The following is an 18538-nucleotide window of genomic DNA, read 5'->3' as shown; positions in this document are numbered from 1 at the left end:
AATTGGCTCAAATAGGATTCCACTGCCCTTCTGCTCCACTGACCAGAGCCACCCTCTTTACCAGCTCCCGCCCCAGCTGATTCTGTGGCTCATTCCCAAGACATGTTTCCTCATATGTTATATAAATGAATTCCTATTAAGGTGCTGATGACTGAAAGCGAAGTGACTGATAATGGAAATGGAGGGGTGGCATTTGGGAACCATAGGGCTTATCAACAATTTGGGGTAGGGTTAGTTACGCCAAGTTGTGTAGTGGAACTCAGTTCTAACCCTGGAGTTGGCAAACTTTCCAGTGACGGACCAGATAGTAAGTATTTTAGGCTTTGTGCATCAAGGACTCTGTCACAGCTACTCAAGTCAGCCATTGTAGTACAGAAGCAACCATAGACAATACATATGCAGAAGACATGCCCCCCCCCCAAAATTTTACTCAGGTATTTTATTTAGTCAGCTTTTTCGCTGCTGTGACCAAAAGACATGACAAGGACAATTTTAGAGGAGGAAAAGTTTATTTTGTGGCTCACAGCTTCAGAGGTCTCAGTCCATGGGTGGCTGACTCCATTCCTCAGGGCTCAAGGTGAGTCAGAATATCATGGCAGAAGGGTGTGGTGGAAGAAAGCAGGTCAGGATGTGGCCACCACTAAGCAGAAAGAGGAGTTCTGCTCAATAGGGATAAAATATAAACCCCAAAGGCAGGCCCAAAGAGACCCACCTCCTCCAGCTACACTCTTCCTGCCTATAGTTACCACCCAGCTAATTCTTATCAGAGAATTAATGTCCTGATTAGGTTAAACTTTTTATAACCAGATCATTTTATCTGTAAGCTTTCTTTCATTGACTCACACAGGAGCTTTTGAGGAATCTTAATCTCTAAACTATAACTCTGGAAATACTGAAATTTGAATTTCATATCAATTTTATGTGCCATAAAATGTTATGCTTCTTTTGATTCTTTTTTCAACCATTTGAAAGTATGAAAACCATTCTTAGTTCATGAGCCATAGCAAAGTACATGGCAAATTGGCTTTCACCCATGGTCTGAAATTTGCTGACCCCTCACCCACTCAGCAAAACCTGCTCAAGCTATGGGGATGGTGATGGGTGAAATGAGCAATTGAGGAGAGAGGCTTTGTGTTTCTGCCACAGGAGAATTTCCCTTTTTCTTTTGTGCTTCTGCCTTTTAGCTTTACTTCTCCAGACTAATTGCGAGGATGTAGAATAATGGTGGCAAGTAATTAGCAAACAACTAATTATTCCTGGTTTTTTTTTCTGTTGATTTGATGATCTAGGTAGAAGAGCAGTTATCTATCTAGCTATAGTACTGGGGATTGAAACCATAGGCCCGCTACATTGAAACATGCCCACAACTCTTTTTTTTTTTTAATTGTATTTTTATTTTAAGACAAGGTCTTGCTTAGCTGCTAAGGCTGGCCTCAAACTTATCCTCCTGTGTCAGCCTCCCAATTCACTAAAATTACAGGCATGCACCATAGCACCCAGCTAGAAAAACAATTTTAAAGTTTATGAATGGTTATTGTGCTGACTTCCTGGACACTCACAGTTATTACTGACAGCAAAGAGGACCATCAGGTTGTGTTGGTGAAAAAATGTGCTTGGGCTCAGGTGGTGGAAGGTGAGGCATGGAGAGGTGGGGGCCCTGGGATCTGAGTGAATTTAGCCTTTGCTCTAGACCTCCTCTACCATCTAGCATTTATTTCATTTATGCCAGAGGCTGATTCTCTGGCAACTTAGTTACCATTAACTCCAAGAGAGTGGACTATAAGCATGTTTTACATACTGGAAAATATGAATCATTTATAGTTAGCATTACAGTTTCCTAAGGATACTGTGGTGCCCAGTCCTATAAATCATAGCACGACAGGGCTGGTCTCATCACTCACCTCATCAACTCCCCTACACCCAAGTGCCAGATTTGGAAAGTCATTTCCCACAGAGGTGTCGTCTGCGTGGGACCTGGCTGTCTGAGAGCCACTCCCTCTACAGATGGCCCTTGATTCCCTTTGTATTCTCCACTGAGATGGTGGTGCTGAGGCGAGTCGAGTCTCCCCGGGAAATGGCTAGGCCTGATGCACCCACCCTGGTCTTGAATAAGGATGCCATTTATATCTGTTGGGATGCTTCGCTGGGATCCACAGCTATCTTAGACCTCTGCAAACTGGGATCTGTTAGTGTTGTCCTCCCTAGAAGGACCCAGGTTACAGTTTGGAATCACACTGTGTATATAGCCCTATGTGCACATGCACTTCAGATAATACCATTCAGAGATTTAAGGAATGATGATAAACCACATTATTTTCTTTAAAATAAAGGGCCATGAAGTATCATTTCCACTGCCAGCTGACTTGCTGTGGTGGATGTGTAACCCACAGGCACGAGGCACAGAACTTCTCTTCCTTATATAGACTGAAGTTGCAGTCCTTCCTGGGAAACTAAGCCTGCTTTTGTGGCTTCTTCAGGCTTCTCTATTATGGAACCTAAATACAAAGTTAGACTATCTCAAAAATCATTCAGTCAAATGAATATTTGTAAGTACCAAGGCCCAGTGTTCAAGGTATAGGCTCTGCCTGGAAATACATCAAAGGTTATTATCCCTGCATCTGTGGGTATAGTATAAAACACAGTTGGGGAAATAAGATATTTATCAGGTAATTACTTTCAATAGCCTATTCTTCTGGTATTTTGTAAGATAAATGCAAAAGGAATTCTGGTTCTTTCCCTCAAGAATTTACATGGCTATTTTTGAACAGAAAATGATATAAAGTCACATTTTTTTTTTCCTAAATTTTCTTCTCCGGTATTCTGTATCTTCCCATTCTATGAGATATGTCAAAACCCAAACTCACAAGGCATCCTGGACACTTGTCAACATCCCTTGGGAGTAGTTGGGTCTTGCTGCGTTAAGACTGTCCCATCTTTTACAACTCTGCAGGCCATCTTGTCTTTCCTCTTGGAAGATTGTAGCAGTGGTCTCATAGGTCTTCCAGCTTCAAATCTGCTGTCATCTCCACTCTGCTGGGCTGTTGCCATGGTGTTTGTCTAGAACAAAATCTAGAAGTATTGCTTCTCTGTTTAATACCCTTTATTCATTCATAAAAAAAAATTAACTCCTTAATTTAGAATATAAAACCCATGTTAGCATCTGACTTTTGCTCATCTCCCCTGTAGAATGCGTTCAACCTGACAGCTCCTCTCACACACAAGCATCACAGGGCTCCAGGAAACCCAGCCAACAACACCCTCCAGGGCTCTGACTCACATCAGTACCCCATGATGGCTTCCCATCATCCAGAGCACTTGACACACTCCACAGTAATCACTGATTTACTTCTCAGAGTGTCAAGAAAGAATTGTGTGTAAGTTAAATCCTGTTCCCAGGTCTTAGCATGGTGCCTAACACCTTGTAAATTCTATCACACATGCTTGAAGGACTGGCTGACTGTTCTCAGGGCTGATGCTCTAGTGCTTATTTTCAGTGATAAGGTTCTAGCCAAAAGTAATGTGAAATCCCTCAATTCCCACCCACCTCCAACTCTGTGTATGCATTCTAGACTCTTCACCATACAGAAAACTATGAAACTTTTGGAATCTTTGAGAGTCTTCAGAGTTCCAGCCCTAATCCCTGTCAGGTTTAGTCCAGGAGATGCTCTAAATTCTATTTTTCTTTTTCTTGAGTAATATAAGTTAATGAGCGTATCGTCTCTTGTCTTCTGTTTGTCCTGAAGGTCCTCTTTGAGCCCGTTAATAAGTCATTGCCTGCTTTTCATTTCTATCCTTGTGGGTGAGCTGAGGTGTTGATGTGTGTGTTCTCTTGTGGTCGCTGTAACTACTTCACTGCTGTGTTCATTTTAAGTATGACATGTACATATTGTGAGGATCTTCTGGGTCCTGCTCGGGGAATGATGTGTCATGGCACATTTGGGTGGTGGTGGGGAGAAAAGGGGGTCAGGTAGAAATGAAGGGAAGTTTCTTTAGAGAGCTTTCAGCATCTATATAAATTTCCCCAAGACTCATCCCAAGACCAAATGCTGCTAGTCCTATGAGCTTTTTATTTCTCATATATTTGTGAAAACCAGGGATAACCTTGGTGGCAGTCATGATAAATGAATCATTTGTTTAATTCAATGTTGTATTTATGAAGAAACAGTTTACATACAGTGTAATTTTTTTCATCTTGTCCCAATGCAGAATTCTTGAGTTTCTACTTTTATATTATATCATCTAATTTTCATAATAATCACTTATAGAACTTAAAAACAAAGCTGTGTTTTCTTTTGGGTATCTTACTTGCTTCATCTCAGTACCATTTAACAAAGGGAGAGACCATGACCTGATAATTAGAAATTTCTGAATAGGTACAGAATATAAGCCAAGAAAACTTTTTTTGGGTATAGAAAGAGGGAGGCTCCAACTTTGCTCCTCTATAAAACCATTCTTGGTGAGAGATTGCAAAATTTCAAGGTAATGATGTTTTGAGTTGACCAAGACTTTCAGAAATATCAGTTAGTCATCATTTTGATTCCAAAACGAAATTAATGTCAGTTAGTGGATTCTCTCCCTTTCAGAATTCATATCCAGCTGTTTCCACCCTTTTCAGTTTATACCCTTTCCTCTGGTGGTTGGCCTGGAGAATATGTAGCTCTTCCAACTTAATTTTGCAAAGGACATCAGTGCCCAGCTGCTCAGACAGTGAGCTACTGTGTGTAGGTCAGTACTCACCTTTAGCTTTTAAGATCTGTCTTGCCATATTTTTAAAGAAACTTAAAATTGTCTACTTCATGAGTATCTGCTTTGTTCCAACTACTGAGCTAGGAACTGTGTCTTTGTGGGTAAATTGATATGAAAAATAAACACATATATGGAGAATTAGATAATTATAGACTTATGTAATTGAGCAAAAATAATAGCGATCTCACTTTTTAAGTCATTTAACCATAGATATTTGCCTCAAGTCTTCCCTCTGCTTAGACTGCAAAAATATACCTTTAGAGAATGCTGCACTACATTACAAAGAAGTTTATTGTATAATCTTTTTTTTTAAGAACTAAAGACTAGAGCTTTCCATTTGGGTTTAATTTGGTTCTGGTAGCAGGATATAGATAACTTGTTCAGTACACATGCATAACCTTCTGTTCCTAAAGTAGTTTATATGCCTTATATTTATTTACCATCATACAAACCTATAAGGCTGTGGCCCCGTCATCAACAACAGAACACATATCCTTGAAATTTTTCGAGTTGACCTGATGCCTTTTAAAATTGCTAAACTGAAACTGTCAAATAAGGAATATTCTCATGTGAGATCTTGATATCAACTCTTCTTATTTTCCTTGTGACCACATATAAAGCAAAATTACTCATTTTTATTTTTACAGATTTTTACATGAGTTAGCCCAGATCCCCAATTTTGCTGAACGTGCCCAGTGCATAATCTTCAGATCTGTTTTTTCTGAGGGCATCACCTCCTTGCACCGAAAAGTAGAGATTGTCACAAGAGCTTCTAAGGTACGTCTGCTGTGCAGTTTGAAAGCTAGCCTTACTCTTATGGGGAATGAAGGAGGAAATCGGGAGAGGGAGAGATTAAGGCTAATGCCGTGTAGAAACCCTTTTGGACTTCATGTTGTGTGCTTTTATAAGGGCAAATGTGATAGTTACAAGTATGTGTGTGCCCCTGAGTGAAAGAAGGAGGGAGTGAAAAGAAGGTCCAGACTGGAGAAGAAAAGGAGGTGGAGGAAATGATAATAATAATGATAAAATAGGAGAAGGAAAACAAATGAAATAGGGAGCTGAAAAAAATTCTAAGCATCTTGAAATTGTAAAAGTTAATAGACATACAACAAACACTTAATAAACATACATTTTAAAAACTTAATAAACATAACCTATGGCCTTAAAACGTGTTATTATAGCTTACCTTTGAGGATCATACCCACACTTGCTACTACATATTTAACGATATTCATCATATAGATCCATACACCCAAACCAGATCCTGAAAAGATATTAAACTTCTTTCTATTCAGAAGTCATCATAGGTTAAGCCTAACTATTCCAGCTCCATTTTATCAATCATTAAATACTTTAAGGTAAGTATTAAAAATAACACTGGCTCAAATGGAAATATGAATATCAAAATTTAATCCTTAGTAAGAACATTTTATAATTTCATTGAGTAGAAAATGATGGCCGTTAATCCTTTATTTCAAAGACCTCTATGCCTTAGTAAAGTATATTTTTTTACTTTGCATTAACCCTATAGGGGTTAAACCACCAAACAATCTATTGAGTTCTTCCTAATAAATATTCATATTGAATGGACGTGAGTACATTTGGGGTTCAGACCATAATAACTGGTATTTGACATTGCAGGGTTTGCTGCACATGAAGAGTGTGAAGGACATCTTAGGTCTCATTCTGGCATTTGGAAATTATATGAATGGAGGAAATAGGACTCGGGGACAAGCAGATGGATATAGCTTAGAAATTCTGCCCAAACTCAAGGACGTCAAAAGTCGGGTATTTATTCATATTTTCATAGTGAGTTCCTATGATCTGCCATCATTTTCCTTCTATGCCTTTAATAACTAAAAAAAAGTATTCCAGATTGTTCCTTTTATCCTTAATCTCCCAACAATAATAATCATTTAGTTGAGAGCATTGCTTTTTTTTTTTTCTCCCTCTCACTGCTTTCTTTTGACTTTGGAGTAAAAACAGGTTTTGCTTATTAGACCTATTTTCTTTTTTTTTTAATTTTAATTTCTTATGTGTGACAGCAGAATGCATTACGATTCATATTACACATTTGGAGCAAAATTTTTCATATATCTGGTTGTACACTATTACACCTATTTTCAATGGTACAATCCTCAATCTTTTTTTTTTTTTTCTCTCTCTCTCTCTCTCTGTAACATACATGATAAGGTATTGAACTCCTAATGTAACAAGAGAGAAAAAGCACACAGAATTAGCCGGAGTGCAAAGGCTGTTGTCTGTTTGAACTTAGTGTTGGCTACTTGTAATTTACTCAATCTTGAGTGGCAGAGCACTAGCACCATTGAATCACCAATTGAGCTGAGCATTTAAATTATTCTTTTGCCCACAACAATTGGGCTGGGGTCTACTGTCAAACTCTCTGCGCCTGATTATCACTTGGCTCCACACCCCTGCAGAGCGACCTCTTTAGAAACAGCTAGCCCATATCTAGGCGTCCCTTGGGAGGGCAGGGGGGTGGAAGGAGGGGAAACTCACAGGCAAATTAGAATTAGACCCCTGTGAACAAGACACAAAGGCTGCCTTGTGGGAGGGCCCGCTAGCCCTGGCCTCCCAGGGTCATAAAGTGGCATGGCTTTCCTTTTAAGCTGGCCCTGATTGTTTTTCACGCCATTAAGAACACACATTTTTTGAAAGGTGGGAAGGGAGGGATGGTTTTCTGTTCTAGTCCACAGTTCCCTTTAGCACTCCCCACCCCCTTCTGTCTTGGCTCTATGCCAGAAAATACTGTGCAAGAATTTGTTTGTTTGTTTGTTTTAGCTGTTGTCTCAGAGGTCTCATAAATTATCTGTTTAATTTTTTCCATAAAGGACAGTATATTGTCATTTTTTTGTATATCTGGCATTTAAAAAGTGGATAAGACCAAGAGGAGGGAGGAAAATCTGCCCCATCTCAAATAGAATTAAGACCAGATCTCACAAATAGAAGTAACAGCTCTCCACTATATACCATGGCAGATCTCACATGAATGATTGTCATTGGAGTTTCTCTTTCAAACCTAGGATAATGGAATTAATCTGGTGGACTATGTTGTGAAGTATTACCTTCGTTACTATGATCAGGTAAGAAACAGCATTATGTGGGAAGCTGCACTAGTGGGGTTTCAACTTTTACACATTGTTGGCATTCAGAAATTGGATGATGGATAGTTGGATGGATGGATTTCAAGTCCAACATAGAATCTGGGAGCTCTCCATACTCCTTGGTTTTCAGATGAGAACACTGAAGCCAAGAGAAGTGTTATTACAGAGCACAAACCTACTAACTCTCAATTCACTGTATAATGCAATTCAGAAAGACCCCCTAGTTGCCTTAGTGCCTCCTAACCAGACTGCAAGATTCTTTGTGAACTCCAAATCCATTCAGTAACTGGTCGTAGTTTTAAAACTGGATTCTGCAATATAGAACAACATTTAGAAAATAAGATGCAGTAAAAGAAAGCCCAATATTTTACTACTAATGCTTCTGTGAGCAAATTGACATAGAATTTGAAAACAAAAACAAAAAAAACATTCTTTCTGTTTGGGTTGTGTTTGCAATTAGAAATAAACATGTCTGTAAGAATCCACCTGAACACAATTTCCTGTCTCAGAAAATATTCCTTTTCCTTAAACCAAAAACAAGGAGTCCTAACTTTGAGAAGAAAGAGGGACTGTTGTTTAAGTTGTTGAGAAATACAGTAATCAATATGAACCGAAAAAGCCTCAGAGGAAAATGTTGTCGGGACTCCTGGGTAACTAGCCATGCAAGCTGTATTCTAGGCATAGGGAAAGAAGAACACAGATCCCAGGCCTTGTTCTCGAAGGGTCTACATTTTACACAGCAGACAACAGACAAAGCCCTCATGAGCTCTTTAATGATTCCTGTTACCACTTCCCCTGCAAGTGAGTTCTCAGTGTGTCTATAATCAGACTGATCATTCCACCCTCTCCAAACTTCTTCCCTATTTCTATCAAGGATATCATGAATTTGGGTCATTCAGACGTGAAGGCATATGCTCCTATTTGGTTCTTCTCTGTCCTTCAACTAAGATGTTTCCAGTGTCTTTCCATATTTTTCCTTCCTACTTCCCTCAGCTCTCCAAGGCTTAATATTATCTCATGTGGAAAATTTCAGTGCTGCCCAGCTCTTCACCCCACCTCCATATAGTGCCGGGCTAGGCCATCTCAACCTACAGTCTCTTTACCTGTGGCTCTGATTCCACTATTTTTGCTTAAAAAAAAAAAAAAAAAATGACTTCCCCATTTTCAAGTAAATTAAGACTCTACCCCAATTTAATTCTGATTTTTTACAACCACACTTTTATTACTCTTCACTTATTCTGTGATCCAACCCAAGACCCGCTGTTTTCCAAACACACCCCAGGCTTGCTTACTAATGTGTTTTCACTTCTGATGCTCTCTTTAACTCAAGTCTTTTTATAAATTTCCTTTTTCTCCCTTTTAGAAATAAATCTAAACATCCTTTGGGAGAAAATTCCCAATGACATGATTAATATATGTATTATAGATTTACCCAGAAAAGTTTAGACCCTTGAGAAGAAAATTGACATACTTTTACTGAGAATCATAAAAAGTAGCAAAAACAAAAACAAAAAAGACACAGACATGTCCAATGGGTATATGGAAAAATGTTCAACATCATTAACCAGCAGAGAAATGCAAATCAAAACCGCAGAAAGATCCCCTTATACCTGTTAGGATGGCCACTATTAAAACACATATACACACACACATATAATAATTGTTGTCAAGGATGAGGAGAAATTGGAACACTTGAACAATGTTGGTGGGAGGTGTAGATATTCTGGAAAACAGTAAAAAGATTTCTCAAAACATTAAAAATAGAACTACCATATGATTTAGCAATCCCACTTTTAGGTGTTTATCAAAAAGAATTTAAACCCGGATCTTCAAGAGTTATTTGCACTCTCATGGTCATTGCAGCATTAGGAACAATAGACCAAGATTTGGAAACAACCTAAATGTCTATTAATAGATGAATGAGTAAAGGCAACCAAGGCGAATACTTACAATGTAACATTTTCAACTGCAAAAAAGAAAGAAATCCTGTCACATGCTACAACATGGATCAACCTTGAGAACTTATGCTAAGTAGAAAGTATTCCAATCACACATATTACATGGCCCATTTATATAAGTTTGTAAAGTACTTTAGGCTCATAGAAATAGAAAATAAAATGATGCTTGCCAGGAGGTGGGGGAAGACAAAAAAGGGGAGTTGAAGTTCAATCAGAATACAAGTTTTAGTTGTAGAAGATATGAAAAAGTTCTGGAGATAAATGTATAACAATATTTTTTTTCTTCCCTCTCTCTCTTTAATTTTCCTGTATTGGCAATTGAACCTAGGCCAGGGCCTCATGCATGCTAGGCCAGAACTCCATCATTGAGCTACATTATCCCTAGTCCTTTTTTATTTTTATTTCTTATTTTGAGACAGGGTCTGGCAAAGTTGCTTGGGCTGACCTGAAATTTGAGATCCTCCTGCCTCTGTCTCCCAAGTCTCTGGAATTACAAGTGCATGCCATTACATCTGGCACAACAATATTGTACACATAACAACTTAAGATAATAGGTCTGTGGTATATAGTTTTTTACTACAATAAAAAGAAAAAGTAGCATGTACTCTGTACTGGAAATACTGGTTAAATTTTTTAATCAATCTTAGAAATTGACAAAATGATTTTAAATATTGTATGTGAGAATAATTGGACAAAACTTGATTAGGATTAAAAATAACAAAGAATAATTTGTTTATATTTTTAAGTATAATGTAAAAATAAAAGTGTGAAACGTTAGAATAATAGGCCAAAAAACTTGAAATGGAAAGGAGATCTCAGAAATGAACCCAATAAATGTGTTAAGTATGAGATAAATGAGTAATTTCAAGTAATTGGGAAGAAGAAGAAATTCAGTTTTCTCTTCTACCATATACCAGAGATCAAAACAAAATTTAAAGAACAAGAGTTAGATGTAAGAACAAAGAATGAAATCACAAAAGATATGTAAAAAAAATATAGGTAAATAGTTTTCTGATCTTGGGGTAAAAAGTCCTTTCAAAGCATTCAAGCTAAAGCAGAAACCATAAAAGGTGAGAATTATAACTTCAAATTCATTAAAGCAAAAAAAAAATAATTTATAGTGGAAAAACTTTAGTATCTCAAAAATGGTTTAAAGCCAACTTCTAAATAACACAGTGAGGAAAATATTTGCAACATAATTGATACTGAGCTATTTGGAAATCAATAAGAAAAAGATAACTTATCCCTTCTCATAAAAATATGACAAGAGACCCAGAAAATAATTTACAAAAGACAAAGATATAAATTGCCCACTAGATATAGAAGGGCAATGTGAATGGATCAAACCTTTCCCAGGACTTGCACCTGTAGTTAAATAGGTTATTCTCTGTTAGGGTTTCTGAGTCAAATGAGAGATTAGCCTGCCCTTGACTCTCTAAACTATATATCCTCTAAAAGGAGTCTTTACAAAAATCCTCATGAAGTTGTCATGTGCTTGTCATGTGCTGAGCTAGCAGGATTTTGACCTCACTATATCAAAAGTCTTAGAAATATGCATAATTTTTTTTTCTTTTTTTTTTTCTTTTGGTGGTGCTGGGGATTGAACTCAGGGCTTGTGCATGGGAGGCAAGCACTATACCAACTGAGCTATATTCCCAGCCTCTGCATAATTTTTCTAGGAATTTGTGTCCTAAGGAAATAAGTATGGATTTTTGTCACTATCCTATTTATAGTAAATAATTTGTAATGACAAAATACTGGAAAATTTTTAGTATGTGTCTAATGGCTGAGACTAAGGTCAAATAAATTGTGCTAGAGTTATACAATGGAATAACATGTTTCTGTTGAAAGTGTATAGAGGAAAACTTGGTGGCATTTGAAAGTATTCTTGAAAGTATTTTAAATTACATGTGTGCATTTCAAAATTGTATGTGTGTATGTATATAGATATACACATAATATAGTATAATCTCAAGTATGATAATGTATATAAACACAGAAAAGAACTTGGAAAGATATATATTAAAATTTTTTAAATTATTTCTGGGTGTTAGGATTATAAGAATGTTTTTACTTATTTATTTCAATGACTTAACATAATGAACGTGTTATCATCTTATAAAGGGGAAAAAACATCATCAAAAGTGATTTAGTCCAGAGCTGCAGTGATAGCTCAGTGCTAGAGAACTTTCCTAGTACATATGAAGCACTGGATTCGATCCTTAGCATGTCATAAAATAAATAAATAAATAAAGATATTGTTTTAAAATCATTTAGTCCAATCAATCGTACCTGCTCCTTCCATGACATTTTTGTCCTGACTTTGGAAGGAAGAATGAAGCCCTCATTTGTGAAGCCTGGGGACTTTTTTTTTAGTCTTTCATGATAACATATCTGCTTTATGTATACATATGTAAAAGCACTAACTCCTAGCATTGCTCCCTGAGATCCAGAATTCATGTTGGTGCTTTTTTAGTGTCTATGATATAAGGCTCCAAAAAAACTGTTGCTGAGTTGGGTACATTGTAAATATCCACAGGACTGTGGAAAAATGATATCTGTAAAGAACTAGGTGTGAAGAGATGAAAGCTGATTTCTGGAGTAGAGAAATTATTGAGCTTTAGAAAATTTAGAAACAGCAATCACACATGTATATACCCTAAGCTGACAATGTGGCAGAAGAACTGTCCTGAAGACTCTTTAGGAGATAAAATTTCTAACACTAGATTAACAGATTTGCCTGGTAGTGTCTGCCTCTACCAACTTTAATGCATGGTACAGAAAGCCAGAATTGGCCTATGAAATACAATTGTCGTGAAGAGAGCAGAACCTAATGGAACTGAGTTCACGGAGGAAAATCTTATAATACGAAAAGTTGTAAATGTGGGATGGGCCCAGTCAAGGAAAAATAAGAAGTCTGCATTTGTGTGGTGCTCTCCTGGCTTTTACCAAGCAAAATGCATTTCACTCAACGAGAGTGTGGAATTATGATTTATGAAGCCATCCTTTCCCACGAGGAGCAAGAGTGATGATGTTTGTGGTTAGTGGTGATGAGCAATTAGCTGAGGAAAGGTGGTTCCTGCTCCAGGCTTCTTGCCTCTCATGCCTAGTGTTAGGTCCAAGCCTAGGTCTGTGGAGGTCCAAGAAACCCATGAAAGTCATGTCTTTTCAACTCTAACTGAGCAGCTTTCACAAGAGCTACTACCAGCCTTATTTCTTAGCAGCATTTTCTCTTTTTTGTAACTTAAAAAAAAAAAAAAAAAAAGTTGAAACCAGGGCTGAATCTGATAATGACTTTGAAAAAGAGAAAGAGATATCATACCCCAGTTCTTCCAGTGTAGATGACCAGGGGATTTTGTGGTCAGCACATTAGTTGTTGTTTCATCTTAGCACTCAGACCAAGGATGCTGCTCCCACTGCTTTTAAAGTACTAAAATAAATAGAAGAAGATGAAAAAAATATATATATTATGTTCAGATAAAATGAGGAAAACCATCATCTTCTAGATTCCCAAATGAAGGTAAAGGCCTTAAAGGGAAGGGGAGGGTCCAGGAGATTCTCAAAACAAGAAGAAAATATGGTTATAAATTAGGGTTCTCCTGTTAAAGGTACAGTTTTTCCAAAACAGCATTTTGCAGACAGCATTCACCAATTTGGTATTGATACACCAGATACTAAGAACAAGACCCAGTTCCTGCTGTGGAGGAGTCTGTCATCTAGTACGGATGATATAGGAGCTAACACTACAATTTTTTAATTAGTAGAGCAGTTAATATATAATAATGTAGTTTCAGGGCCTCTTGAAGTATAGGAGAGAAACATACAAATGCTGGGAGTTTGGGGAAGTCTTTGAGGAAGTGACATTTGTTTTGAGACGTGAAGGATGAATATGAACAAGAAGGTATGGGAAGGACTGGAAAGGGACAGTTTTATAGACAAAGGCCTGGAGGCAAGAGACTGTGGCCTTTCTACTGTTCATGGAGGTTTGGAACAGGGAGTTGGAGATGGGGGAAGGCAGAAGTAAGACTGGACGTGTAGACAGAAGCCAGATCATAAAGTGCCTTGTAAAGCAGTTTTAAAGTTTGGAATTAGTCCTAATGGCAGTAGAGAAGATGGAATGTGAAGGAAAACTGGCAAAGTATTGTGTGTAGAGACAGGAATAACTGAAGGCTGCCTAAGATATGCAAGATACAAAGCTTATATTAAACAATTCAGGAAGAAGGCAAGCTAGGCTGGAAGAGATATTTGAAGCTCAGCTTATGTTTCACTGTGCCTGAAGATTTTGTCTTTTAAGATGTTTCTCAGCTAGGATTCTCTATCATGTATAGCTGTGGAGTTTGTTAAAAACCACACCCAACATGCCCTCAGTAAGTTTCTCCTAAGATAAACCAAACAACATTTGGAAAAGCTTTACATATACACAAAAAAATCTGATCATGCCTTCACTAGAACTTCAAGCTACAGAGAAAGGTAGGTAAAAGCAAAGGGTGGGCTTCCCTTCTTCTCTAGTTCAACCCATTGGCATACCCAAGTGTGGGCTACCTAATCACTAGAGTGGGTAACTCAAACTGGGACTGTAAACGTAACTTCTTTCATGCATTTTCTCATGCCTTGTTCCATGGGAATCGAGTGTCGTAAGATCAAGACATACCTGGCAATTTCTCTTTGACTTATAAGGCAAAATAGAATGCATGACATGGCCATAGCTGACCTCAGTGCCAGTAAGACCAAAAATACATTGTGAGCTGTGAAAGTACTTAAACGTAGCGAGTCCAAATATAGGAATAGCAGAGTGTTCCAATGATTCTTATTTAAACATGAAATTTATTTATTGTTTTCCTGACCGATGCTTTAGAATTTCACCTGAAAGTGATAACCAGGAAGTAGAATGTCCTTTTGTTTACCATATCTTTTAGGAAGCTGGAACTGAAAAGAGTGTTTTCCCCCTGCCTGAACCACAAGATTTCTTTCTGGCCTCCCAAGTCAAGTTTGAAGACCTCATAAAAGATTTGAGAAAACTGAAGAGACAACTGGAAGGTAATAGGAACTGTTCTATTATTATGATAGCAGCTAAAATTGCTTTAAAAAATGCTTCAAGAGAATTATTTATATCTGGCTCACGAGATGGAATTGTTACAGAGTTCAGTTATGATCCACTGCTGCCTTCATGGAACTTCGCATCTCTATTCACTGTTTGGAGGAACTATATTTATGTATCTTTCTCTCTTATTAATGGTGATCATTTGCTTATTTTGTCTACATTTTGTCATATCCACATTTTCTAACATTGAGTAGTTAAAACTTTAATAATAATGAGAGCACCAACCATGTATTAAAAACTTCCTCTTATATCATTGTTGTAACAATCCTAATAAATAGGAACTACACTAACTCAGAAAAATTAGGCTTAGATAACTTTTGTTCACACAATCAGTAAGAAGCAGATGTACTGAACTCTAATCAGGTCTATCCAATTAGAACCCATGCGTTTTCTTAGCTAGTTTCTTTCCTGCTTAATACATCTGCATCTGTCTACGCACATGCATACACACACACAGGTCTCTGTATATTTGATTTATGTATGAGTCTAATAATGATAATTACACTCTTGGCAAACATTCTCCTTTAGTTTATATTTTTAATTATTATTCAAAACAAAATGCTGAAAGCTCCTTCTTTTTTTTTTTTTAATGTGAAAGTAGGTCTCACGCGGACAGGAATTTTCCTTTGGCATTTTTAGAGTCTTATGTTTTCACTGTGAAGATATCTCCTTGTCCAGGAATATAAACCCTCACCTTGGAGTCTCTGTAAGTCCCCTGACGCGCTCCATGGAGGACTCAGGGAGCGTGTTAATGTGGAAATGGGGCTTGGTGTGCCAGAAGGCGAGCTTGAGGAAATGGAGAGCTTCAACCAGGAATATTTTTACACTAAGACATAAAATAAACATTTTTAAAATGTTTATTGTGAAAGAGTGCTCTGAAACCTAAGTCTCAGGCTGAGAACAGCTTGGAAATGGAAGCAGAGTAGGAAAGATCTGCTCCCAGTGGCAGAGAAAGCCGTTTAGTTTTTTTTTACTTTGGGCATAAAACTTGCTTAAATAAGGATAGTGGTTACAAGTGAATATTTTTACCTTGTAAATTATTTTTAAAGTGTGTGAGGGCTTTTTTTTTTTTTTTTTCTCCTCCTGTTGATGTGGCTGAGAGAGTGACTTCAACCAAAGGAGTATACTTTGTTCAGGAATATGATATAGGAACTTATGGTCATTTTTATCAATCTCTTGAAGAACTGAGAGTTTTATCCTTGTCTAAGACAAGGAGCTTGATGTGTCTCATAATAAAGCAGAGTAGACCATCACATAGAAGGTTTTTTCCTGTCCCTCTATGATGGCAGAATTAGGGCCCAGACCAATCCTCGGGAAAGCAGCATTAGCAATGTTGAGGAAGAGCCATTGTTTACACCTTGGGCAGGATCTGAATGCCCATCTCCTGTCTCTTTGCCCCTTATAAAACCCTTGGCCTGACCCCTGTGTAGACTTCTGAGAGGAAACCTGATCTCTGTTTGATCTTTCCCCTTCTCCTTCCAGGGGCTGCCTCCCCATGACATCCTTGTGAGTTTGATGATAAATAGTAAAGGGGTAAGAAGTGTGAATGAGGGGGAGAGAGGGGCAGGGTTTCCCCAAGGCCCTTGCTTTGGTACACCCCATTTCATCTTAGAGACTCTCAAGTGTCATTCTGGATCTCTCAGTACTCAACTGACACTGTCCTCAGCCAATTTTAAGGAAATACAAGAGCTTCTGAGGCTGGTGGAGCTGCCTTAGGAAGGAAAATGGAACAGTGTCTGAGTTATTTTTCTTCTTTGAACGGGGACTTCTCCAAAAGACACAGAATACAACAGAAGTAAATGAGGAAAGGACTCCCACCCACCCCACACACATTGAATATTTAAACAAAAAACGCCCTGCTAATCTTTAGAGATGCCAGTGTTTTTAACACATGAAAGGTACCCAGTAAATATTTAAAGAAAATACAGACCCTGGGTTCTCTAATGAATTTCTTTTTCTTCTAAATACCATCTGGCAAGATGGCCAGAATCCTGGCGGTCCGTTTCATCTCACATCTCCATTCAGGTTTCACCTCCTTTTCCATAAGGCCTCAGTGTGAACCAAGATTGAATGTTTAATTGAAGAGGACATAATTTTCACACATACAGCAAAGATTTGATGAGGCTTTGAGGTTTATTGTAGCCATTAAAGTGTCGTAGCTGCTGGCAAAATCCCAGAAAATGTCTAAAGCTAAACCAGATGTGATTAGCAAATTTCAAGAAGCATCAGGCCCTAGTTCTTTAGCAGCCATGACCCTTTAGAAGAAACTTTTTTTGAGTAGTATTAATCACATCTAAACAGTAGGGTGTGAATTAACTTGAGGTTGATGGTCATACAGATGTCACCGAGAAGTACAAAAGTTGACAATCAGCATCTTTCAGAGAGACAAACTTCTAATAGCACCTTTATGCAAGTAAGATATCGATAATAGTAATAGCTACAATTTTTGTGTGATTATTATTTTTTCAGATGCTTTACATATATCATCTCTCTTAATCCTTACAATGACTCACCCTATGGAGCAGATACAATTTTTGACCTCTCACAGTTTAAGGAAGCTAAAGATCATGGTGCTCAAGCCTGGCCTAGTGATGATCTATTCACATTTTTAAACTGGATATGACTCAGTACTGTAACCTATCCTGCCTCTGGCCTAGAAGTCTTCTTAACATGTTGGAAAAGAGAACAGAGAGGTGTATTTAAAGCATAAAATTCTATGAAGAGACAGATGACAGGGAGTTGCTAAAAGGCATGCACATTCCTAGAAATACATATGTAAACTCTCAGAAAAGACAGATACAGGGACGAACTTAATTTGGGTTGGGAATAGAGCTGGAGAGAAGTACAAGATACATGGGTCTTGAAGCCAATAGATAAACAGTATTGTGTAGGATTAAGAACAAAGGCTTTGGAATCAAATGTGTATTATTTACTGATTTGATGAAAGTTAGATCTTGGTAAGTACCATAACCATAAAAATGTTCATTTTGGGGGGCTGTGTCTTGGGGGGGATAGCTCAGTGGTGGAGCCCTTACTTAGCATCCACAAGGTCCTGGATTCAATCTCCAGTGCCAAGAAAACAAAACAAAAATATTTATTTTCTCACTTGTAAAATGGGAAGATATGGTACCTGCATCATAGGAAAGAATAAATGCACAGTTTCTTCCTGAGAGAAACTTCCATAAAGCTGAGGAGGGGTGTGTGCCTTGAACTAGAAAGTTTGCAAGCTATAGCATTACCCATGCTTTTAAGAGTCCAGTTGGCTATGTTTGTGGAGCATCTAATTCCAGAGCACTGTGCTCCTTCTCCGCATTGTGAAGACAGAACCAAATCCTTGAGGCTGGGGACATGTTCCATGTTTTCTTTATTTTACTCCACATCCCTTAATCAGACAGTGATTTTGATTTCACTGGTACTGTGCTGTTTTAAGGAATAATTGAGAAATCACAAACCACAGCAATAGTTCCTTTTTTACTCAGCCTTGTTTGCTGGCCTTGTTTTCATTCACTCAAGGTATTTTACCAACTCGTATGTGGTAGGAAAAATAACGGCTCCCAAGGATGCCCACACCTGAATCCCTAGAATCTGTGATTATGTTACCTTACATG

The 18538-nt window shown here is 37.8% G+C and overlaps 1 protein-coding gene across 16 annotated transcripts in view; it reads left to right on the top strand.

Moving 5' to 3' along the window:
* The window catches only part of Fmn1 (formin 1), a 395944-nt gene that overhangs the window by 259870 nt on the left and 117536 nt on the right, over positions 1-18538 (top strand). For all 16 annotated transcript variants that reach the window (XM_078049877.1, XM_078049880.1, XM_013363695.4 and 13 more), the window contains 4 exons: positions 5394-5523; positions 6388-6534; positions 7791-7850; positions 14746-14866. In XM_078049877.1, coding sequence (XP_077906003.1) covers positions 5394-5523; positions 6388-6534; positions 7791-7850; positions 14746-14866 — 458 coding nt within the window. The remainder of the gene's footprint in view (positions 1-5393; positions 5524-6387; positions 6535-7790; positions 7851-14745; positions 14867-18538) is intronic.

Source organism: Ictidomys tridecemlineatus, chromosome 5, assembly GCF_052094955.1.
Source record: "Ictidomys tridecemlineatus isolate mIctTri1 chromosome 5, mIctTri1.hap1, whole genome shotgun sequence".
Lineage (NCBI taxonomy): Eukaryota > Metazoa > Chordata > Mammalia > Rodentia > Sciuridae > Ictidomys > Ictidomys tridecemlineatus.
The sequence above is the reverse complement of the archived record's forward strand: the minus strand, read 5'-3'. Positions and strand labels throughout refer to the sequence as shown.